This window comes from Podarcis raffonei, chromosome 2, assembly GCF_027172205.1.
Source record: "Podarcis raffonei isolate rPodRaf1 chromosome 2, rPodRaf1.pri, whole genome shotgun sequence".
NCBI lineage: Eukaryota > Metazoa > Chordata > Lepidosauria > Squamata > Lacertidae > Podarcis > Podarcis raffonei.
This window is the reverse complement of record NC_070603.1, coordinates 3,412,002-3,437,034: the sequence shown is the minus strand read 5'-3', so window position 1 is coordinate 3,437,034 and position 25,033 is coordinate 3,412,002. Positions and strand designations below refer to the sequence as shown.

The 25,033-nt window shown below is 46.5% G+C and overlaps 1 protein-coding gene across 5 annotated transcripts in view; it reads right to left on the bottom strand.

Moving 5' to 3' along the window:
• LRP1 (LDL receptor related protein 1) overlaps positions 1-2,524 on the bottom strand; it is a 316,344-nt gene extending 313,820 nt beyond the window's left edge. For all 5 annotated transcript variants that reach the window (XM_053370298.1, XM_053370312.1, XM_053370304.1 and 2 more), the window contains exon 1: positions 1,759-2,524. In XM_053370298.1, coding sequence (XP_053226273.1) covers positions 1,759-1,858 — 100 coding nt within the window. In that variant the 5' untranslated portion in view covers positions 1,859-2,524. The remainder of the gene's footprint in view (positions 1-1,758) is intronic.
• Between the last annotated feature and the right edge of the window lie 22,509 nt (positions 2,525-25,033).

Here is a 25,033-nt window from a genome sequence, read left to right as displayed (position 1 = left end):
CTGTTTTGAAGGAAGGCTTAAAAAAAAGAAACTAATGTCATGCCAACCTCTTCAAGAACGACAATATCTCTCTCTCTCTCTCGCTCTCTCTCTCTCTCTCTCTCTCTCTCTCTCTCTCTCTCTCACACACACACACACACACACACACACACATGAATAATATGTGAAAAATGTGATGCAGAGGGTTTGGGGTTGGCAAAGCTAAGTTAATTCGTTATCTGTCATTTTTTGCTGGGGGGGGGGGGAGAGATGAAGCCACAGAAACCTCCAGTTTGCAGCTACCACTTCAGCTAAAAGCATGGCAGGCAGTCTCTTTGCCTCTTCTCTGTCCCATCATGCTTAAATTCCCCATGTCAGCAGAGTAAATAAGCACATTCCTAAGCCACATTGGTGATCCACAGCTTTTTCTTTTTTTGCAACTAACTAGCCACTCCCCAAGCACCACCTTCCTGTCTTCCTGCCCTGATTCCCCAGGGGAAAGCACCCCGTCCTTGTGTTTTTTGTTCTTCCAAACTGGCTTGAGAACATGGTACCGCTCTCAACTCTACCTTGTTGTCTTCAGTATCTGCTATGTCATGCACTCAGGGCGCAGTGCAGCCTCTCCTCCTTTTGGCTTTGGAGGGGAATCGAGGGGAGTGGGGGTGGCAGGGAAGACTGATTTAGCAGATGCTTTTTACAGCCAAGATTCCATCACATTTAAATTGCCTGGATGTCTCCAGTTTAACCGACTGTATCAGAGGGCATCCAGCTACATCTTCAGGACAGTCAATTAAATATGAATACTTGACCGATTTGTCATTTACACACACAGCACAGTGTCATTTCACAGATGGATTTTCAACTCCCCATTTTATGGCTCTCTTGCCAGCAGAGGTAGGATCTTTAAGCGAAAATATCATAAGATGACAATGGAGCAGAAGAGGCTGAAGGAAACGCAGAGGCACTGCAAACCTCAGAGCAAATGATTTATTTACTGAAACAGGAAAGGAAATGGAAGAAGACTTCAATATGAAGCAACTACTTCCGCTACTTGGCATTCCCTGGTCTGGATGTGCCAGTAAAACTAGGAGGTGCAGTTTTTGGAAAAAGACAACTAGTGAATGTGAGGATCTGGAGAAAACATGACTCTATTGAGCACAGCTTTGCTCCAGTTGTGTTTTAACGCTGCACCCTGGCTGTGTGTGTGTGTGTGTGTGTTGACATTCCTGTGTTACCTCCATTCAACACTGTGAAGTGAATTCATTAAGAAATATATCTCACAGAAGCGGGTCTTAATTCTATAGCCTTGTCCCACCACAACCCCCTTAAAAATAATACAAAACTCCAATCCCTGTATTAGCATATATATTCATGCACAGACATCCATTGTCTCCTGAGAAGTAATACATACAACAGGCAGAATTTTGCAGGCATTGAGGGTGGGGGGCAAGCTAGGCTAGTGATGAATGCCAAATATGCAACACCCCCTTCCGCACAGCCCCTGCTTTTTAAAAAATGCACCTTTGTTCTAAACTGCAAACAATATGCTGATTTCTTACGAGCAGCGATCTCCCCCCCCCCCGCCACCCACCCCTTGCCGTTTCGGGAAGAGCTACCCTTACTGCAAAAAGGGGGGAGGGTGTTATTGTTTATACTGAGGAAGATAACTGCAAGCAGACAACGTAATAAGGACTGGCATTCATTCATTTAAACAGAACTCAAGAGAAGACAGAAGGCATGGAAGAGAGGAAAAGGAGGGAGAAAAGGTTTTAAACTCACCTTCAAGGGCAAAAATAGGGGCGAAACCTACGAGTATGTGCAAAAATCCTAGCAAAAGCAGCAAGGGCCCCATCATCACTTCTAGCCTGTGGGCCAGCATGCTTGTGCAAAAATATATTAAAAAATAAGATCAGCGCTCTAGACAGTCCACAGAAGACTCGCAGCTATAACCGCTTTCTTTTCTTCTTGGGTCTCCTTCTTCACCCTGTCTTTCCAGGGGTCTTCAATTCTTTCCACATCCACCGAAGGAAGAGCGGGGGGGGGTCGCAAGGAAAAGCCCCTCTCCCTCCTCCTCCCTCCCTCCCAGCCCAGGAGATGAGAGAGCCCAGCAGCGGCAAAGGCTGGGGAGGGGAGAGAGGAGGGGGTTCAGCCCTCCTTGGCAAGAAAGGGAGGTTGCATGCAGGAAAAAGGAGGAGGGGGCAATCGGCAACCCACCGCCCCCGGTGCACTAGATGCGAGGCAAGGTAATGGCAACGACCATCGGAGGCTCCCAGGAATGATGCATGGAGGGAAAGAGGCAGGAATGAGCGGGGAGGGCGAGAAGAAAGGAGGGGAAAAGAGGGGTCCTTCTGGATCCAGAGGCAAACGGAGAGCGGCAGCTCCTTCCCCGCTTGCGAGCCCCTCCTGGGTGGTGCGGGAGGGAGGATGCACACCCTGAAGCCCGGGGCGCCCCGCTTGCGCTTTATGCACGAGCTGCTCCAGCGCCTACTGCCGCCGCCGGACGCAGGAAAAGCAGCCCTGCCCGCCGCCCGCCTGGCGCACCAGGAGCCTCCGCCGCCTGATGGAGCTCGCGCCGCCTTCGGCCCGCCTGACGTCATGGGCTCCCATGGAAAGGCGGGCGGGCGGGGGGGCGGCAAGCGGGGACTACGCGGCAGCGGCCCGGAGGCGCATGCGCTTCCCAGTGCTTGCTCCTGGAACGGGAGAAACGGGGGCTGCTGACTCTCCCGCTTCCTTTCCTAATCCTCCGAGCAGCCATCATCCTATGGCGAGGGGCAGCGGAAGCAGAAGGGGCTGGAGGATGCACGTGGGGACGAAGCCTTCGCAGTTTCTCGCAAAGGATGCCCCACGGGCGGCCTCGGATTTACTTGAAGGAGCAAAGGTGCTCCGGGCGCGGAAATGCTGCGCGTCTTAGCGGCAGGAGCACAAAGGGGGACGTGCATCGCAGTCGGCCAGGGTCTTCTTGCAATGAATGGCTGCCCGCTCGCGGCGTTGCTTAGGGATGCAGCCCCTCCTCCCGCCCACTCCCACGTTTCAAAGCAGGATACCTGCCTGCGTGTATCGGGTTGAGGAAGCTATGCTTTCTAGCCCAATCTCGCCCATCGCAGCCTCCCTGACAAAAAGGGATGGACGAATGCAAAAGTCCTCGTTGCAGGAGGCCACTTCTAGCAACGAGAAGGCACGTGCATGCAATTTCAATTCTCAGCCAAACCCTTGAAGCAAATGTGGCCAAAGGACTACAGAGGAAGAGACCTTCTGTGAGGCATCCGAGGTGCCCATTTCTGAGACAGTGGGAGGTTGCTTCGGTAAATAAACACTGCCGGTACTCTATTGTCTCTGTCTCTCAAAAGGTGTTCCTTTGTAAGAGCGCCCTCCTTATGGATAGCTCCTTTTGAAAGTACCAGAGCTCCATCTTAAACAGTTACACACCATGCACCTGGGAGCTGTAATTTGTTACGGTGCTGGGAATTGTAGCTTTATGAGAGGTAAACTACAGTTCCCAGGATTTTTTACTGTGCTGTGAAGGAATGACTAAATTACAGTGCAGCCAATTTATCTTCCTCCAGTGAAAGAATGTGACACATTTTAACCACTTCCAAAAAATGTATGTTTTGTTCGTTTGTTTCTTAAAAGGTCTGTAGTCATACATCAAAGACCAATCACGTCCAGATTAGCCTACCTACCTAATTTCATAGAATCTTAGAGTTGGAAGGGTCCCAATCTTAGAGTTGGAAGGGTCCACCCCCTGCAATGCAGGAATCTCAGTTAAAGCATCCATGACAGGTGGCCATCCAACCTCTGCTTAAAAATCTCCAAAAAAGGAGAGTCCACCACCACTGTTGGAACAGCTCTTACTGCCAGAAAGTTCTTCCGTATGTTTAGTCAGAATCTCCTTTCTTGTAACTTGAAGCCATTGGTTCGAGTCCTACTCTCCAGAGCAGGAGAAAACAATCTTGTTCCCTCTTCCATGTGACAGCCCATGATATATTTGAAGATGGCTCCCATATCTCCTCTCAGTCTCCTCTTTTCCAGGCTAAACGTACCCAGTTCCTTCAACCGCTCCTCATAAGGCTTGGTTTCCAGACCTTTGAATATCTTGTTTGCCCTCCTCCGCACAGGTTTCAGCTTGTCAACATCCTTCTTAAATTGTGGTGCCCAACATTGAACACAGTATTCCAGGTGTGGTCTGACCAAGGCAGAATAGATCTGGATACTAAACTTCTGTTGACGAAGCCTAGAATAGCATTAGCTTTTTTTTTTTTTTTGCTTTTTTTTTTTTGCTGCTGCAGCACTCTGTTCACTTATGTTTAACTTGTCTATTAAGAACCCTAGATCCTTTTCTAGCTCCTGTGCCTTCAGACCAGACCCTAGGTTCAGTATGCCGCTCTTCAGATGACCCCTAGATCCTTTTCACATGTATTGGTAGTAAGCCTGATGTCCCCCATCTTATATATGTGCTTCTGGTTCTTCCTCCCTAAGTGTAGAACCTTACATTTGTCTTAATTGAAATTCATTTTGTTAGCTTGGACTCAGGTCTCCATTCTGTTAAGGTCATTTTTAATTCTGATTTTGTCTTCTGCAGCATTAGCTACCCCCCCTTCCCTGTTTGGTGTCATCTGCAAATTGGATGAGCATCCCTTCAATTCCTTCATCCAAGACGATGAACAACAATGGGCCAAGGCAGAATCCTGCAGCACCCCACTTGTCACTTTTTTCCAGGATGATGAAGAACCATTAATGTGTACTCTTTGGGTTTGGTCAGTCAACCAGCTGCAAATCCACCTAATAGTTACCCCGTTCAACCCACTTTTTACCAGATTCCTCACAAGAATATAATGGGGGGCTTTGTCAAAAGCAGAGGTTGGCGAGGTTTACCTTGCCTGGGCCAGTTTACTCCAGTGAAAATCCCTCTGTGGGCCGGACTGTGTGCACACATGAGCGCATGCACCCATGATTTCCGGCTTCTGCGTCTGCACAGACCCAATTTCTGGCGCATGTGTCTGCGCAGACGCAATTTCCAGCACAGCAGAAGTGAGTCCCCACGCCATGCTGTGCCAGTTTAGCGCAGCGCACGGGGACTCACCGAGTGGACAGCTCAGTTTGGGGGTGGCTCGTGGGCCGCATAAACGACCCCTGTGGGCTGCTTGTGGCCCAAGGGCCTACCTCTGGTCAAAAGCCTTACTGAAATCAAGGTACACTATGTCTACAGTATTCCCCTGATCCACCAAGCTGGTACCTCCATCAAAATTCATCTGATATTACTTGTTTTTTGAGAAACCCATTCTGGGTCTTAGTAATCACAACATCCTTTCCAAGTGCTCACTGACTGACTGTTGAATTATATGTTCCAGGACCTTTCCTGGTATCAACGTCAAGCTCCCCGATTGGTAGTTACCTGTGTCTTCTTTTTTCCTCCTTTTGAAGATGAGGACAACATTTGCCCACCTCCAGTCTGCAGGGACATCACTCATTCTCCAATAATTCTCAAAGATCATAGACAAAGGCTCTGAGATTACATCTACAAGCTCCTTTGTACCCTTTCCAAACTGAGCCACATCTCCTCCTCAGGAGCAGCCTCAGGTTTTTTGGCCCTCATTTGGCCTATTACTGTCTGCAGACAATGGTCAGGCACCTGCACAGCCTCGCTTGATACAGATGACAAGGATGAACTGTGACAGATGTCAACCATAATTGGTGACACCCTAATATAGACTTCTCAGGCCTTCTCATTTGCAATTAACACATATTTATTTGTGTTTTTAAACTCTTGCACCAGTTTTGTTTCCCTGGTTGATTTCATGTAGATTTTAAACTAAACATATCTGGTTATTGCTGGTTGTGTATGTTATATAGGGACCCTCATTGGATATTGTACTCTGCATTATATCAAATGAGACCATTTGTTCATCTAGCTCCGTATTGGCTTTTTCTTTTTGAATGATCAGGAAATGGAGAAGAGGGGTGCCAAGCCTCAGAGACACAACCATGGCTGAATACAATTCTGTGCTGTTTCTCCCCACAGAAACATGCATCAGATGACAGGAACATCCAGTTAAGTATGGGAAGTGAGGATTGAGGCATGTAGGCTGAAGGCAGAGACCTGCCATCTTCCTTTTGACCAGTATGGTCAATTCAAACCATGTAGCAAAGAAGGAGTCTCATCTGCTTTGTTCCCTAACAACCCACAATCGCTGGGACAGTTTTTCCAACAGTGCACACTGCCACACATTTGCATACTGCCTGTGCATGGAGACACCTTCCAAAGTTTTCCACTCTAGCAATAACCCCCCATTCAGATATCGTTATCAGATCCCTAATACTGAGACAATCCCTTATCCGGGGTCCCACCAACAACCTGCTTGGTGATGCCTTCTGTAGCTCAGGATTATTTACACCAGTGTTCTTCAGCCTTGGGACCCCAGATGTGGGTGGACTACAATTCCCATCATCTACAGCCAACTTAGCCCAGTGGTCAAGGATGATGGGAGTTGTAGTCCACCCACCTCTGGGGACCCAAGGCTGAAGAACACTAATCTACACTGACTGGCAGCAGTTCTCTAGGGTTTCAGTCAGATCTCGCCCTGCCCTTCCCTGAAATGCCAGGGGTTGAACCTGCGGCCCGTTTCATGCAAAGAGGGCCTGCAGCCCTTCCACCTCACATGCCTGCAGGGCCTGGCTGCTGATGCCTTGGACCAGTTGCTCCTCTTTGCTGCCTCTGCTCATTCACCTGAGTGCTCTGAGCATCAACAAGAGAGAAGAGAGGAAGCAGTATCTCGCTCTCCCTGGGTGGAGAGGGCAAATGGGAATTGGTGGTTGTGGTGAGGCCACGGTGGAGCAACTCAGAGGCAGGGGTCTACAGGTCTCATCTTGTCAAGTGCGTACCCCCACATCTGCCAACCTGGAACAAGCAATGGAATCAGCACCAAATGTCTCTTGGCCAAGAAGGTGTCCTACAGATGTTTTCGGCTGCAATTCCCATCAGACTCAGCCAGCACTCTAAGGCTGGTGGGAATTGTAGTTCGAAACAACTGGAGGTGCACCCGGTTGGTCAAGGCTGGCCTAAGGTATGAGCTATAGGCATCTGGATTTCCTTATGTAAATGGAGTCAGTTTTTTGGTTTCTTTGCCAAGCTACACAGCTCAGCCTCTGAAGGAGTCAATATGCCAAGAACAGAGAGATCCATGTATTGTCAAAATCTCCCCAAGTCAAGCTAAATTTGAACCTTTTATAGAGTCGGTCACGACTGGACCTAATGATCAGGGGTCCCTTTACCTTTACAGCAAGATGAAAACAGATCCCTTGCTGAAAAACAACAGTGGGAAAACAGCGCCTAGCAATCCCATGAGCCCTTACAATGACTGTGGATGCCTGCGGAGAATTGGAGTTTGAGAAAGGTTTGGAGGGAGCAATTGTGGCAGAGTTTGCCACCTTTCCTGCTGGCCTGGTAAGTGCTGCTGGCTTTTTCAAGGTTTTCCAAAGGTTTAGAGGGTGTTTGCTGGGCTTTCCAATGGTGTTTCAAACATACACAGTTTCACTGACACATGCGGTGCCTCGGAATGTAACCCCCACGTAGGTTGGGAGTTGCCTGTAATCATCAGTATGTAAATAAATAACGGGGGGGTTGAAGACTAGATAAATGAGATGATTTGGACATGTACAGGTTCACATTTGTTGGTTTCCTCACATGTTTCCAATTTATTTTCCTTAATTATGCCTCTCAAATCTAATACCCTGTCCCTATGAACTGATGGCAGATCTCATGTTTAAATGGTTTAAACATTAAGTTCTTGGTTCCTCAAGAACTGCCCATGAACTCCATAGCAGCTTTCTGGAAGCTTTCCACGATACCCTTTGAAAATTTCCTCCAGTGAATTATAAATATAATAAATGTAATAAATAAAAAACCAACAAACTCCCTGACCCTACTAGAAGTTATAAATACAATGCGAAGGAGGAGGAAAGCCAAGGTTTCTGTGTCTTTCTTAAGAGAGTGCCTCACTTCGTTCCAGACTATTAGAACCCCATTTAATTCAATGGATGCTTTCGCCGCCACCCCTACAGTAACTGTTACTTCATTTTAGCTGTAAGTCAGACATTTGTAAGAGATGGAGAGAGATATGTGCCTGGTGTTAGGTAACAAGGGAGGGAGGGAGAGATGTTTCTATTAACTCAGTGATATGGATTCTGCTATGAGGTAAGGATGCAATATTTTTCTGTCCAAAATCTTGGAACACTTCACCCCCTCCATTGCCTTTGGGGGGGTGTAACTAGATAGATCTATTTGCTCCACCCACATTTCACCTCTTCTGATTACAGGTATTTTGTTTCATAAAGAAGGACCAGGCCTGCAAACTGAGCTGAGAATCCAATTCACAGCCATTGCCAGAGGCAAGTATGTAGGCAAATGCAGGCTCCAACCTCCATATATTCATCAGTAGGTGGACTGTTGCGTTCTGCTTCTGAAACAGTTTGAGAAAAAGCAGTCCTATAGAGAGTGAAGTCTTGCCCTCTTTTCAGCTGCTCTGAAGACCTCAGCACTTGTCTACTCTGGAAAGATTGATCAACCAGGCAGGAAAGGATGACAGACCCTCCAAGTGTCCCTTTTTTCCAGGGACATCCCTGATTTAGAGAAGCCATCCCAATTTCTGATTTGATCCTGGAAAGTCCCACTTTTCCTTAGGATGTCCCTTTTTCATTGGAGAAATGTTGGAGGATATGGAGTTATCCAGCTCTCGAGCTGTCTGAAGGCAATCCTTCATAGGGAAGGTTTTTTGGGGGGGGGGGAGTTTTTTTTTAATGTTTAATGCTCTTTTATGTTTATATAAATGTTGGAAGCTGCCCAGTGTGGCTGGGTCAACCCAGTAGAATGTGTGGGGTATAAATAGTCAAACTATCACTATGAAACGGGATGTCCCTATTTTCATCAGAGAAATCTTGGAGGGTATGGGATGACAAATAAGTCATGTCAGGACCAGGGAAAAGAGACGGCGGAAGAAGATTGGAAGAAATTTAAGGACTATCTTAAGAAACATTGTAAAATTATTGAATGTTAGAACGATGTTGATTTTGAAATTAAGTGGTTTTTAGCTGTAATGATTATGTAATTAAGAAAAGAAAGGTCAAAAATTATATAGAAATTAGGGGAAGGATTTGCTGAATTGAACTAATTAGAGATTGGAATCCAGAAAGGGGAGGTATGAGGAGGTCGGGAAAGTAAGTTTTATGAATATAGGGGATTGAAATTATACTTGTTGTTGTATGTGTTTTGTATGTATTTTTATTGTTTCTGTTTGCTCTTTTGTTTTTTCTATTTTATATAAATCTTTAAAACTTTAATAAATATCTTATAAAAAAAAAAGACAAATAAGTCATGTCAGACTAACCTGATCTCGTTTTTTGACAGAATTACAAGCCTGGTAGATGAAGGGAACGCAGTGGATGTAGCCTACCTTGATTTCAGCAAGGCATTTGACAAGGTGCCCCATGATATTCTTGTAAAGAAGCTGGTAAAATGCAGTCTTGACTATGCTACCACTCAGTGGATTTGTAACTGGCTGACTGACCGAACCCAAAGGGTGCTCATCAATGGTTCCTCTTCATCCTGGAGAAGAGTGACTAGTGGGGTGCCACAGGGTTCTGTCTTGGGCCCGGTCTTATTCAACATCTTTATCAACGACTTGGATGATGGACTCAGGGGCATCCTGATCAAATTTGCAGATGACACCAAACTGGGAGGGGTGGCTAACACCCCAGAGGACAGGATCACACTTCAAAACGACCTTGACAGATTAGAGAACTGGGCCAAAACAAACAAGATGAATTTTAACAGGGAGAAATGTAAAGTATTGCACTTGGGCAAAAAAAATGAGAGGCACAAATACAAGATGAGTGACACCTGGCTTGAGAGCACTACATGTGAAAAGGATCTAGGAGTCTTGGTTGACCACAAACTTGACATGAGCCAACAGTGTGACGCGGCAGCTAAAAAAGCCAAGGCAATTCCGGGCTGCATCAATAGGAGTATAGCATCTAGATCAAGGGAAGTAATAGTGCCACTGTATTCTGCTCTGGTCAGACCTCACCTGGAGTACTGTGTCCAGTTCTGGGCACCACAGTTCAAGAAGGACACTGACAAACTGGAACGTGTCCAGAGGAGGGCAACCAAAATGGTCAAAGGCCTGGAAACGATGCCTTATGAGGAACGGCTAAGGGAGCTGGGCATGTTTAGCCTGGAGAAGAGGAGGTTAAGGGGTGATATGATAGCCATGTTCAAATATATAAAAGGATGTCACATAGAGGAGGGAGAAAGGTTGTTTTCTGCTGCTCCAGAGAAGCGGACACGGAGCAGTGGTTCCAAACTACAAGAAAGAAGATTCCACCTAAACATTAGGAAGAACTTCCTGACAGTAAGAGCTGTTCGACAGTGGAATTTGCTGCCAAGGAGTGTGGTGGAGTCTCCTTCTTTGGAGGTCTTTAAGCAGAGGCTTGACAACCATATGTCAGGAGTGCTCTGATGGTGTTTCCTGCTTGGCAGGGGGTTGGACTCGATGGCCCTTGGGGTCTCTTCCAACTCTATGATTCTATGATTCTATGACAACCAAGTCAGCCGTAGTCCTCAGCCTTGCTGAATGTGTGGTGCCCTCCAGACGTCGCTGGACTCCAACTCCCACTGCCAACATGGCTGATGGTCAGGGATGGTGGCAGTTTCAGTCCAACAACATCTTGAGGACACCACATTGACTTCCTCTGTTCCAGGGCAAAACTAGAATGAATGGGTAAATTATCCAGAAAATTCTGGACTCTCTTTGAGTCCATATATTAAAAACAGACCATCGTAACTGCCCTGACACCCCTGCATAGGCATTGAGTCACATCAGTCTGTGCTGTGCTCCTAGAAAACTATGCAGAATATCCCTTGCCACCCTGCAGATGTGAATCTGACTGGTAGGATCAGCAGATATATAAGTAGTAGCTCTTTTCCTTTCAGCAGTTACTGTGTTGAACATCAAAAGAAGTGAAAGGCTAATATGGCAGTTTAAAGCAAGCTTTAAAAAGATTATTGGCTCTTCTTTAAAATGCCAGATTGGCTACCAATTAATTGCCAAACTAAATTCAAGGTGCTGTTTTTGGTGTTATAAAGCTCTGTGCAGGTAAGGTCCAGGATACCGTATTTTTCGCCCTATAGGACGCACCGGCCCATAGGACGCACCTAGATTTGGGGGGGAGGAAATAAAGGGGAAAAAATTATTTCCCCTCCAGACACGGGACTGGGGCGCGGGAAGCCCGAGCTTCCCCCAACCCCAGCCCCCAGAACGGGTCCCAGAGCGATGCCGAAGCTGCGGGCAGCTTCAGCATCGCTCTGAGAGCTTGCGCGGCTGGGGGAGGGGGAGGCTTCCCCCGACCCCAGAACAGGAGCCAGAGTGATGCCGAAGCTGCGGGCAGCTTCGGCATCGCTCTGGGAGCTTGCGGCTGGGGGAGGGGGAAGCCCTCCACCAGCCTCCAAACCATGTCGGGAGACAGCGGGACGGCGCACTGCGCCTCCCCGCTGTCCCCCGAGCTTGTGGGGCTGGCGGTGGGGCTCTCCTGAAGCCTGGAGAGTGAGAGGGGTCGGTGCGCACTGACCCCTCTCGCTCTCCAGGCTTCAGCGAAAGCCTGCATTCGCCCCATAGGACACACACACATTTCCCCTTCATTTTTGGAGGGGAAAAAGTGTGTGCTATAGGGCGAAAAATACGGTACTTGAAAGATAATCTCACCCCTTATATACCAGTACGCAGTAACGGCACTCTGCAGGTGAGGGCCTCCTGCAGATACCGTTTCATCAGAAGGTCCATTCTGCACAATACAGGAATCAGGCCTTTAGTGTTGTGGCACCTGCCCTATGAGATGCCCTCCCCTTGAATACGAGGCAGGTGCCATCTCTACTGTCTTTTTGGCACCTGATAAATACCTTCCTCTTCCAACCAGCCTTTTAAGCTAAGATCTTTTTCTGTCTGCATTAGTAGTGGAATTATTTTTATTGATTTATCACTGGTTCTTTGCCATCCTGGGCACCTTGGGGAGGAAGGGAGGGATAGGAATATAATAAAATAAATAATAAAGATTAGGAGATGCAAGCATCACAATGAGACAGGAAATTAAGTGCATCAGGACAATTCTGTTCTAATTAAATAGTTACTTCCCATTAAGTCTTTCAATTTAAGAATTGAATTTAAAAGCAGCTAAAGTGTTCTCCTTTAGCCCAAGATTGTCTTATAGAGAGACATTCCAATTGCTATTAGTTGTTTGAGATATGTTTTGGATCAGGCAACTATTTTAAATGTGCACAAATGCATAGGAAGCTGAATAAATAAGAGCTGGGGATTATTTACAGGCATACATACATTTGAAACGTTCAGGCACATGAAGCCACTGTGTTCACTGCAGATATTGAAAGAGTGGCATGTCATTTTCTACAGCACCAACTTGTGATGGTGGTTATGGGCTCGATGACATCACAGCTTCTCCTAGGCAAAAAGGAAATCCTGGAGCAGAAGGGAGGCTGCGGAAGAAGGCAAATTGTGAGTAAGAGGCTGATTAACTCTGAGGTGCAAACAGCATCAAGGGCTGATTACTTCTCTGGGGATTATAATACGCCAGATGTTTGAAATCGAGGCCAGATGTTCATTCTAGGTATGCGCTAGCATCAACAAGAGGAAAGAGAGCCACATGCTCAGAAATACCACAGAGAACACAAATAGCTAACGGCTTGGAAGGGCTCTCGTTGTCTAGAAGCATATTGCACAGGATGACTCACGATCCAGAGCTGCCTCCCTGCGCTGAGAGGAGAGTGGGATGTAGGTAACCATAGCACAATGCCAGGCAATGCCTCTCGGCAGGAGAGGGAGCCTAACTAGAACACAATAGAATCTGGATTTATTAAGATACCTTCCCGACTGTGAACAGTGGGGGCTGGAGAGCTGTACAGTTGGCAAAGCTGCAGGTTGTTGCTGTTGTTTTAAAAAGCATCTTTTACTTTCCATTCCCCCCTGCTCATCTGCCTACACAGCTTGAGGCCAACCAGGAACTTATATACCTCGAGCATAATAGCCAAGATCTTTAGCTACATAAGCCACAAAATTTTGAATGGGGGGTGGGAGGGAAATGCTGAAAGAGATTGATCCTTAGGGATTGAACCTCTTTGGACTTTGACTAGTTGTTTTTGCTGTATTTTTTTTTAATGGCAAAGACCAAAGAAGATGAAGAAGGGGCAGAAGAAGGAGACACGTCCTCAGGTGAAGCCTGACCTCAGGAACCTGGTGGCCTCAACTGCCACCTGCAGTATGGGGAGAATATTGACCTGCATTATAGAGTTGTCCTAAGATTTACTGCACAACTGTATGCAAAGCTCTTTGAGCACTCGCAGACATGATTTAACTAACATTATTATTCATATTTCCATCACTGGCATCATCCATACTGAAAACAAATTCTTTTTTCCGGAGGGGTAGCAATCTTTGTCTCTTGCAGCAAAGGCAACCAAGACTCTTAAAGACTAACACACTTTATTACGCCAAAGCCTTTGTGAACTACAGTCCGTGGCATGAGATGCACGAAGTGCTGCATGTGTGTGAGAAGGCTCTAAAATGCAGAGAAGTACAAACACTATTAGTGCTGTCATACATCCGGATTTTCCCAGACATTGCCATGATTTCAAAGGTGGAATTGACGTCTGGAGGGAATTTCTCAAAGGCGGGGCTTTGTCCTGGATCCTAAGCAAGTCAGTCAAAAAATCGTGGTTTTTTGGCGTTTTTGTAAAAAAAAATCTCAACAACTTTTAGGGTGTCCTGATTTTTAATTTTTGAAAGTAAAAAATAGGTAACCCTATTTAACAGTGGCCATTCACAAAAACAAAAACTAGTTCCATTGATAACACAGGGATCCTGGAACTGCTAAGCCAGTTACGACATATGGTATAATTTCAAAAAAATGGTGCCAATTCAATCTGCAAGTGATAGCAGCAAATCTCTTGATGAATTGCTGAGCTATCTCGTCCCAGTATGGTCACCTGAAGGTCGGTTACAGAGTGTCCTAGGAGGCTGTAATGTTTGTCCACAGACTTTGGCATATTGCCATATCTGATGTTAGATATACATTCTTTTGCGCAGAGGCTGCCTGTTTGCCCCTTGTAGAACTGCAGAAGGGCATTGCTCACAGACATCACGTTGGTAGGTGAATGAACCCCTACTGGTGTCATTGGCGTCATTAGCTGCCAGACTAGGCATGGAGACAGAGTTGACAAATCCCCACTTCCCAAAGGAGAAGACTTCTCTGCAAGCCAAATATAGTCCATGATGTTAATGTTCACCACACGTCCCCTCAGGCACCTTGGCTGTAAAGAGCTGTCCCCTCTAGCTGAAGACTTCTCTCAGCACTCAAGGCGATAGCAGGCCTGAAGCCTCTGGGACATACTCACCTTTAGCAGTGAAAGGAATGCTGGGCGGCCATTCCTATTACAGAGGATCCTTCTTTAGGCCAGGCAGTCTGATTTGAAAGAGATGCCAGTTCATTTCTGACTGATCCTTTTTGGTAACCATCTTACCCTGTCCTCTTTACTCATGATTCACTAGGAAACTTATCTCAATTTTTACATTTCCAGCTTCTATAATGTGAGCATAAAATCAGCAATGAGTAGAATGCACCTTGGCTTTTATTTAGATAGTCGTAAATTGCAGTTTCATGAACACACACACACACACTCAAAACAAGGCAGTGTTAACCATACAAAAGCTACAATTATAATAAAACCATCAGTAAAAACATCATTCAAGAAATCCATAATTACTGGCCTGTTAAAATAAAATTCACATTTCAAAAGCCAGTTTCTCTTCTGCTTTTTATCCCAAGGTTACAAAATTCTGACCTGACACCAAAAGTACAAAAAGTGTCCCCTACAAATCTCCATAAGGCTGGCGTTTAGAAGAAGCTGATATAGAGGGGGTGTAGCTGTTCTGATATCTGCAAATGAGAGAGATCACTGGCAAGGGAGTCCCCTTTAATAGGACAATTTCTGATGGTGAAAATGTCGGCAGGAGAGAGAGAGAGGCAGCTCTGCCCCACCCTACATTTTAACTCTGCTATGATAGAAGATCAGGTTACTTCCAAATGGAAGCAAACAATAATAAATTGTGCTCATTCACTCACAGTGTTTAATGGGACATTGCTCCCAGGTAAATGTGCAGAAAATTGCAGTTGTGATGTAGGCAGCCCAGTCACAAGCCATTCAAAATGCAAAGGACATACACATACCAATCATATGGGATGTGTTATTATGCCTGACACAATGCAGCAAATGTACCCATGGTAACAAAAAGGATGTAAACCAAGGAGCCCTTTAGATCTCAAAATTAACTAGCACAAATTTTTATTAGGGCCAAGAGCTGTTTGCCACCTGAGGATAAGCTTTCCCCTTCAACTAGAGCCATACAGTTTCAGGGTTCCTGTCAGTACCAAAATCCAGACAAACATATTTAAAAATTCTGCTAGTATAAGGCATCAAACCATACTTATAGAACATGCTAACAGAATCTTACATCTCCCTCTTCCTTCAAGGAGCTCAGTGAATCCTGGATTATGGAGAGAATGGCAAGGAAACCTTAATAAATCCCAAAATCCTCACCTCCCATAATTTTAGTGCCCCCTAAAAAACACCTTTTGTACTAGTCCCACTTGTTAAGGGGAGCCACCCTTGGCGCCAGTCCCAGCATAGATCAGAGTGAAGTGGCTGCCTCAGGCAGTAGCTGTTTGGATAGGGGGGCTCTCAGGTATAGTGGAGGGCACTGCCTGGTCGCCTCTTTGAATCAAGATTCAACTGCTACTCTCGAAAGGGTGAGGGATGCCAACTTGTCTTTTGCCTCAGGCAGCAAAATATTTGGGGTCACAGCCCTGCACAGCCCCCTAGGAGCTACCCTGTATTTTGAGCTCACAGAGGGTAACATTTCAGCCACACAGCAACTTTGCAAGTTATGTTGAGAGAGACAGAGTGATTTCCCAATGTTGCAAGTTTAGTTTGCACAATTAAAGCTGATTGCTCCATGATATTTGCTTCTCCAGCCCCAGCCCCCAAATCAGACTTTTTCTGATAAGAGAAGTGATGAGGAAATGCTCAGGAAATGAGTAGACTAACATTTGCCTCATGCAACATTGTCTAACTCCCCACATACCAATCAGAATGAAAGCTCAATGAACAGGTCAGCTGGAAGTGACCTCAGAGGGATTAAAGGCATTCCCAGAGGGTTCCAAAATGCATTTTCAGGTAGTGTTGGGATTATGTTCAGTTCTATGATGAATGTTCACTGTATGGTTCATTTTTTTATGTAAACTGCTTAGAAATGTTAATGATTAAGCAGCATATAAATGCCTTAAATCAGAGGTGGGGAAGGTTTTGCCCTTTGCCCTTTGCCCATTTCCCCATACTCCCCTTTTAAGCTACGCGCACACACCCCGTGCCTGATCTCAGAGGCTTAGAAGTGGAGTGGGAGGAGACACACAAAGCTCTTTTAAAGTTTCCCCATGCTTTTTAAGCCACCAACACTGTGGACTTAAAAGGGAGGAAACAAGCAAAAGGCTTTAAGACAGCCTCCACACTCCCTTGGGCAGCTCAAGTGGAAGTACAGGAGTTGTCTTAAAGCCTTTGCAAAAGACTCTTTAAAGTAGCTTGCATGCACACCCTGCTTCAAAGGGCACTTTTGGGCAGGGCTTCGATCCCCACTCAGCTGAGGAGCAGAGATTAAATCCTGCTACCTTGGCTGGCCGATCCTGTTCAGACAAGCAGGCTATTACAATGCAGGGATGGGCAGCAGGTAGATCAGGATCTGTAGCTAGAAGATCTCTCCTTTGCAGTAGATCGGCAAGAGTTTTTGATGACAAACAGCATCAAAACAATTTGGCCCACTTGAATTAGGCTCCCAAAATTAAGACAGCTAAGCAGGATTTATACAGAAGGCAAGGGTGTAAAAAGTTGTGTTTCATCCCAATATACACAAGGGGTGCTGTGGTCTAAACCACTGAGCCTCTTGGATTTGCTGGTCAGAAGGTTGGCAGTTCGAATCCCCGCAACGGAGTGAGCTCTTGTTGCTCTGTCCCAGCTTCTGCCAACCTAGCAGTTCGAAAGCACGCCAAAGCGCAAGTAGATAAATAGGTACCGCTGCAATGGGAAGGTAAACAGCGTTTCCGTATGCTCTGGCACTCATCACGGTGTCCCATTGCACCAGTATTGGTTTAGTAATGCTGGCCACATGACCTGGGAAGCTATCTGTGGACAAACCCCAGCTCCCTTGGCCTGAAAAGCGAGATGAGTGCCACATCCCATAGTCGCCTTTGACTGGACTTAACCATCCAGGGGTCCTTTACCTTTTTTATATATTCATTACTCTTGGATATTGCATTTGGTATTTATAAACTGCTTTGAGTTTTGTTTTCTACAATCCAGCGGTATATGGGTTTTATTAAATAAATAAAATAACAAAACACAATTTGATCCATGCTTTTTCCTTTGGTAGGTCTTTACATAAATAAAGTCATCATGCTTTCCTTTCACGTTGGCTCCTGAGGCAGATGCAACTCATCCCCCCAGGGGCACGATAGGGGTGGGACGAAGCCTCCCTTTGTTTGAACCCTATCCATGTCTACTCAGGGATATCCCACTGAATTCAACGGAGCTTCCTCCTAGATATGCCTTTGTACATATAGTCTCACAGTTATGCACAGTGAATAACTATTGTCTGATCAATGTATGTGGAACATGTAGCCTTACAGCACAATCTTAACAATGCCTACTCAGAGGCAGGTCCTATTGAATAAATGGGGCTTACTCCCAAGTAAGTAAGTTTAGAAATACAGCCTTAGCACTGGCACGTTTATTAAAAAGCAAGTCCCAGCACTGAGTGTGATTTGGACAGCACAACATCCTTGAAGTCCTACACACAATATAGAAAGCAGCAGGTATTGGCTCTAATGTTTTTAAGATGTTTATTGTTTCATCTAATAAATAAATAAGTAAACAATATGATATAACTGCCGGTATGTTACTCTGAGGTGTTTTGAGAAGGGTGGAATACAATGGTGATAGTTTTCTCAGAGGCCATCAGAGGCACATTGGCTGAGTAAGTGTGCCAGTGAGCTTCAGGGAGAAAGACCTTGAGGGCTTTCTCCTTGTCTTATGCCTTCTCAGTTCCAGTGTTTATCTTTCATTCCAGTTTATTCGCCCACTAAATGTCCTTTGTTCCCTTGAAGTAATTGTGAATATTTATTTCATCTTTCTGCTAAATATTATTTGCTATCTTGTTGTCCTTCCTTTAGGTTTGCAGAATTTCTAGTATATGGTTACCAGACGTCCCCATTTCCTGGGGACAGTCCCCGGATTTACAAATCTGTCCCTGGACAAAATCTGTCTCCAGAATGTCCCTGGATTTCATTTAATGTCCCCGGATTTATATTTTAAGTGTTGTAGATTTATAAGTAGGGAATGATTGTTGCGTTATTGGTTCAACGGCACAACACACATCATACGGAGACTTCCGGCAAGGCAAAATGGCGGGTGCCACGGCAGCGAGCAGGTCCTGAAGCCAGCCAGAGACAACTGCACTACCAGGCTGGCTGCAGGCTGCTAGACTGCCGCTGCCGCCACCACTGCCGAGGGGGAACCAGGGATGCCCGGCGCATCAACTGGGGAAACCACACACACACACACACACACACACACCCTGCGACCCAAATTGAGCCAAGCATGAGAGTGCTCAGCCAACTACCTAGCAGCGCTCCAGGGCCAGGAAAACCCTGGAGCTGAGGCAGAGAAAAGGAGGAGAGGAGAAGGAGAAGGAAGAAAGAGAAAGAGGAAGGAGAAAAAAGAGGGGAGCCCCGACCTTGCCGCGCTGCTGTCGCCACTCAGGAAAGGAGGTAGGAGAGCACCAGGAGGGCAAGGATGCGTGGCCGAGCCCAGGCCCGACCCCAGCCTACTCCATGGCGGCTAGCGCTCCAAGAGAGCAGGCCGATTCCCAGAGGAAGGCCACATGGCAGAGGAGACCACAGAACAGAATATATTACTTCTTAATTTTTTTAATAACTTTTAAAAAATATATTTCCCCCCTTTTTTTAATTAAAAAAATATCCCTGGATTATTTGAAAAAAAAATCAGGTAACCTTATCCTAGTAGTCTTCTTCTTCATAAAGAAGGGATACGAGTGTTTATCTTGGCAAGACAGCCCCAACATGAGAGAGAGACATTGCACACTTTTGTAAATCAACAAAATCTTAAATAAATAAATAAATAAATAAATAAATAAATAAATAAATACTAGTCATAAAAAAAAGAGATCCATGCGTGTATGGGTTTGAATTAGTTGTGTCCTTTAGTTTTTGCTTTTTATCTGGATAATACCTAATTAGGGGTAGGGATTGGTTTGCTTTCTTTCTGTTCTGGTTTTTATTAAGTATGTTGTGTTGTTGTTGTTGTTGTTGTTGTTATTCCACAAATTTCACATCAGGATTCGTTACATAGTAAGTTCCCCCCCCCTTTCTATTATCAGCTTCCCATCCCATTTCCTAGGATGTTTTTTTCTTTTCCACCCTTAGCTGCAACTTATCTTCCCTCTTTTGTATCAGAACTCTAATGCTCTATTAAAACTAAAAGAGGGGGAAACCCAGCTGGGTGGGCGGGGTCTAACTAAATTATTATTACTGTTTTATTTAATTATTTGTGTTTTTATCTTGTATAAAAGATAAAAACACAAAACACCCAAAGTTGAAGCAAGAAGGCATCTTCAAATATTAAATAAATGCAAGCAGTGAATTGCCAGGACTTGGAAGCCCCCTGGTGATGAATTCACTCTTTCCACCCACCCACCCCCCTTTCAAAAATGTGCATGGAATGAATGAGCTGGCATTCAAATCTATTCTTTTAAAAGCATATTTTCTATTATTATTGGGTCCATTCTGACAAATATTGGGTCCATTCTCTCACTTCTGACCATTCTTGATTCCCTCATTTCTGGGGGTTGGACTAGATGACCTATGGGGTCCCTTCTAACGCTTCCGTTCTACGATTCTCTCGCCTACAATTCGGACACCCGCTTCAGGTTGTACCAATAATACCAGCAGATAAACCGCATTTTCTCCAGTTGATGGTCTTTTTTTAGGGGGTAGAAAGAGTGTGGCTTTGTTTTGGAGGTTTTTGTTAGGAAATCCTGACATCCAGTGGATGGGGAATGCATGACAGCTGACGTTACACGCCCAACATCCACTTAAAAGCCATATGGTACCTTGAAACGCTTCCCCCAAAAGGATTCTGGGAGCTGTAGTGCTGAGAGCCGTTTAGAGACCCCCTATGCCCCTCCCAGAACTACCATTCCCAGAGTTCCCTGCGAAGTTGTGGGCATCTCTTTCAAGGGGCAATGGAGTGCGCCTCTGGGGGTGAAATCAAAGCTTTTCAGCAGCTGCTAGAAGGAAAAACGAAGGAGACGCCTGCGAGAAGCCAAGTTACAGGGAACCAGGCGGAGGCCTTCTCGGTGGTGGCGCCTTCTTCATGGTGATCCACTACTGCTTTAAGGGAGGTCTTGGAATAAGTAGATTCGTTGCTGATCCAAAACATCCACCCACCCCACTCACACATGAAAACAAAGACCACCACAGCCAACTACAAAGGAATAAGCACACCCTAGGCCAACCCCAACCTCTCTCACCACCAAAGGAACACAAGCAAACAGCAAAGAACCTGCACAAAAAACACTGACACCAAACCCTACATATTGGAAGTAAAATAGAAGAATTCCCACCCATCTTTCCCCCTTCCACCTCTTTCCCCTTTTCTTCGTAATGTCTCAACAAATGAAAATGATTTGTAAAAATGTTACATGGGGGGGGGGACATGAGAGAGAGAGATTGCACACTTTTGTAAATCAACAAAATCTTAAATACCGTATTTTTTGCCCTATAGGACACACTTTTTCCCCTCCAAAAATGAAGGGGAAATCTGGTCCTATGGGGCGAAGGAATGGCTTACGCTGAAGCTTGCGCACCGACCCCTCTCGCTCTCCAGGCTTCAGGAAGACATCCGCAGCCTAGGCAGCCCTGCGGGAGTTCCCACAGGGCTGTCTAGGCTGCGGATATTAGCCTGCTTCCCGGAGTCCGGGCGCGCTGAAAGCAGAGCGCCCGGCGCTTCGGGAACACATCCACAGCCTAGGCAGCCCTGCGGGAGGTCCCCGCAGGGCTCCCCACGCTGCGGACAGCAGCCTGCCGCCCGGCGCACAGGGCACCCTGAAGCAGAGCGCTCCACGCGCCGGACAGACATCCGCAGAGTGGGGAGCCCTGCAGGAGTTCCCCGCAGGGCTCCCCACGCTGCGGATAGCAGCCTGCCGCCCAGTGGGCGGGGCGCCCTGAAGCAGAGCGCCCCGTGCGCTGGACAGACATCTGCAGCGTGGGGAGCCCTGCAGGAGTTCCCCGCAGGGCTCCCCACGCTGTGGATAGTAGCCTGCCACCCGGCACGCGGTGCGCCCTGAAGCAGAGCGCCCTGCGCGCCGGACAGACATCCGCAGCGTGGGGAGCCCTGCAGGAGTTCCCCGCAGGGCTCCCCACGCTGCGGATAGCAGCCTGCCGCCCGGCGGGCAGGGCGCCCTGAAGCAGAGCGCCTCGCGCGCCGGACAGACATCCGCAGCGTGGGGAGCCCTGCAGGAGTTCCCCGCAGGGCTCCCCACGCTACGGATAGCAGCCTGACGCCCGGCGGGCGGGGCGCCCTGAAGCAGAGCGCCCCGCGCGCCGGACAGACATCCGCAGCGTGGGGAGCCCTGCAGGAGTTCCCCGCAGGGCTCCCCACGCTGCGGATAGCAGCCTGCTGCCCGGCACGCGGATCGCCCTGAAGCAGAGCGCCCCGTGCGCCGAACAGACATCCGCAGCGTGGGGAGCCCTGCAGGAGTTCCCCGCAGGGCTCCCCACGCTGCAGATAGCAGCCTGCCGCCCGGCAGGCGGGGCGCCCTGAAGCAGAGCGCCCCGCGCGCCGGACAGACATCCGCAGCGTGGGGAGCCCTGCAGGAGTTCCCCGCAGGGCTCCCCACGCTGCGGATAGCAGCCTGCTGCCCGGCACGCGGATCGCCCTGAAGCAGAGCGCCCCGCGCGCCGGACAGACATCCGCAGCATGGGGAGCCCTGTAGGAGTTCCCCGCAGGGCTCCCCACGCTACGGATAGCAGCCTGCCGCCCGCCGGGCGGGACGCCCTGAAGCAGAGCGCCCCGCGCGCCGGACAGACATTGGCCAGCCCCACAAGCTCGGGGGACAGCAGGGAGGCGCAGCGCCGCCATCCCGCTGTTCCTCGACCTGGTTCGGTTTCTCCGACCTGCTTTTGGGGGGGAAATAAAGGGGGGGAAATTTCCTTTATTTCCCCCCAAAAAAACTAGGTGCGTCCTATGGGACGAAAAATACGGTAAATAAATAAATAAATAAATACTAGTCATAAAAAAGAGGCCTCCTCACCTGAAGGACATCAAAACCCACCTGAAGTCCCAAAACAAAACTATCAGATCCTGATCCACGCAGATCCATGCGTGTATGGAGCGATCTGCGTGGACCTGGATCTGATAGTTTAGTCTTTACAGTTGAAGGGAATCACATGTATAATCGTATGTTTGGGACATCAGGTGGGCTTTGATGTCCTTCAGGTGAGCTTTGGGGTGTATGGCTGTGGCGTTTGCCTTCTAGGATGGGTCATAAGGAAAGGGTTAAAATGGGTGTGATGTGATTGGCCAGTGAGAATGCAAGGGGGGAGTAACAGTTAGAGTGGGAGGTTTTGAAAGTCAGTTGAGGTTTGGGGGTTGGAGAAGGAAGAGGGAGGAATAGGCAGTGGGTTGGTCAAGTTGTATTGTGAGAGAGTGAGAGGAATTGTCAGGTTGAGTCAGATAGATAGTTGGAATAATCAGTTTGGAGTTGTTAGGAACTATGATTAAGAAACTGACAAGAGAAAAATAAACTGAAACCATACGCTTGTTCCTGCATTTAAAAATAAACTTGATTCTTTGTTAATGTTAACAACTGTCTGGACTCCGTGTGTCCCTGTGAGAAGCGGGGTGGTGGCAGCAAAGAAAGCAATCACAGTGGTGGCCACATGTGGTGGGAATGTGAAAAGATGAAAAAAATTGGGACTTAATATATAATGAACTGAAGAAACTTTTTAAGTATACATTCCCGAAAAAAACTGGAGGCTTTTTTATTAGGGATAATAGGGGAGGAAGTAAAAAAGGAGGATCATAAATTATTCCAATATGCTCCAGTAGCAGCTAGGACCCTTGTAGCTCAAAAGTGGAAGTCACAGGAGACCCCAACGGTTATGGAATGGCAGGCTAAATTTTTTGTATACACAGAATTAGCTAAAATGACGTATAAAATCCGGGACCAAAAAGGGACAAAGTTTGAAGAAGAATGGGGTAAATTTGTGGCATACATAAGAATTAACTGTAGAAGTTTAAAAACTACAGCAGGATAAACATAAATCCTGTGACGTGTATAGAAGTGAATAAGAATCTGTAAGAGAAGATATATATTAAGAAAACCGTAGCTGGGAAGGAAGGAAGTCTGGGCGTGAATATATGCAGTGTAAATAAGATGACATAAAATGATGACTGTAAAAGATTGTTTTACTTTTTTGTGAAAAAACTCAATAAAAAGCATTTGCAAAAGAAAGAAAAGAAAAGAAAGAAAGAAAGAAAGAAAGAAAGAAAGAAAGAAAGAAAGAAAGCAATCACAGTGGTGGCACAGGGTCAATAGACCGTCAAACGTCCGGGGGCCCTGTGTGATCGCCACAAAATTGGTGTTAGCAGTGGGATAACAACCGTAGGTGAGATCACAACCGTACCTGCGGTGGAATAACATCACTACCTGTCACCACATAAGTGGTAGGCAAGTGGTGGGATTCGGTGGGAAAAACAATGCACCTGGAGGGGGAAGGGTAAATCTGTGAAGGGATTACCTAGCCCGATAAACCGCAAAGCCAAGATAACAAAGAGAAAGAGAGCTCAAAGTCTGCTCTGGTAGAGGGTTTAGGCTCCTGGTCAGAGGAAGTAGTGCTTGAAGGGTTAGAGAGAAAACCCATAGCAGAACTTTGGGACCAGAGTCTTGAGAGAACCCTAGCCAGAAGAAACAGAACTGAGAGGAAATTTCTCTTATTTTGTTAATTTATTGATAATTCTCACTCACACAATATGCCACCCAAAAAGATAAGAAACCCTGTGAGGGAAACAACTTATGAAAGCTCTGAAGGAGAGGAGAATGGAAATCCTCAGAGGGAAGAGCAGAGTTTAGAAAATATAACTAGTATTCAACCTGAGGCAGGAGGTCCAAAATTCTCTGAAGAATTTGAAAAGTGGAAGTTAGAACAAGAATATAGATTGGAATTGGAAAAGATTAAATCTGCACAGGAGTTAGAAAGAATGCAATTTCAGTTGGAGATGAGGAAACTGGAATTGGCAGCTATGGAGAATCAAAATAATAGTAATAACACCAGTAGTCCAACTCAAGTGAAGGTAGATTTAAAGCGTTTTCCTGAGTAAGGAAAAAGATTGCCCTGAGGCTTTCATTGTATCATTTGAAAGAGCTTGTCAAGACTTTCAAGTGAAAGATGAGGATAAGATGAGGATCCTTAGAGCCAGGATCAGTGGGTCATTAGCTCAAATTTATGCCCAAATGTCAGAGAACTATTCCAAAAATGTTGATATATTTAAGCAACTAATATACACCAGGTTTGGGATTACCTCAGAACAACTGAGAAAGAAATTCAGAAGTGTGACTAAAGTGAGGAAGGAGACATCAGCTTGAGGCGAAAATCTCAAACTACCTCACAAAATGGTTAGAACAGGAGAGGGCAGACTCTGTTCCAAAAATCAGAGAAGTGTTTGCTCTGGAACAATTTTATGAAACAATAAACAGCCAATTAAAATATCTTATAAAGGAAAGACACCCTCAATCACTTCAAGAAGCCGCTAACTTAACTGACCAAATAAATAAGGGACCATAGGTTTGATGAACCAAGTTTTGGCGGG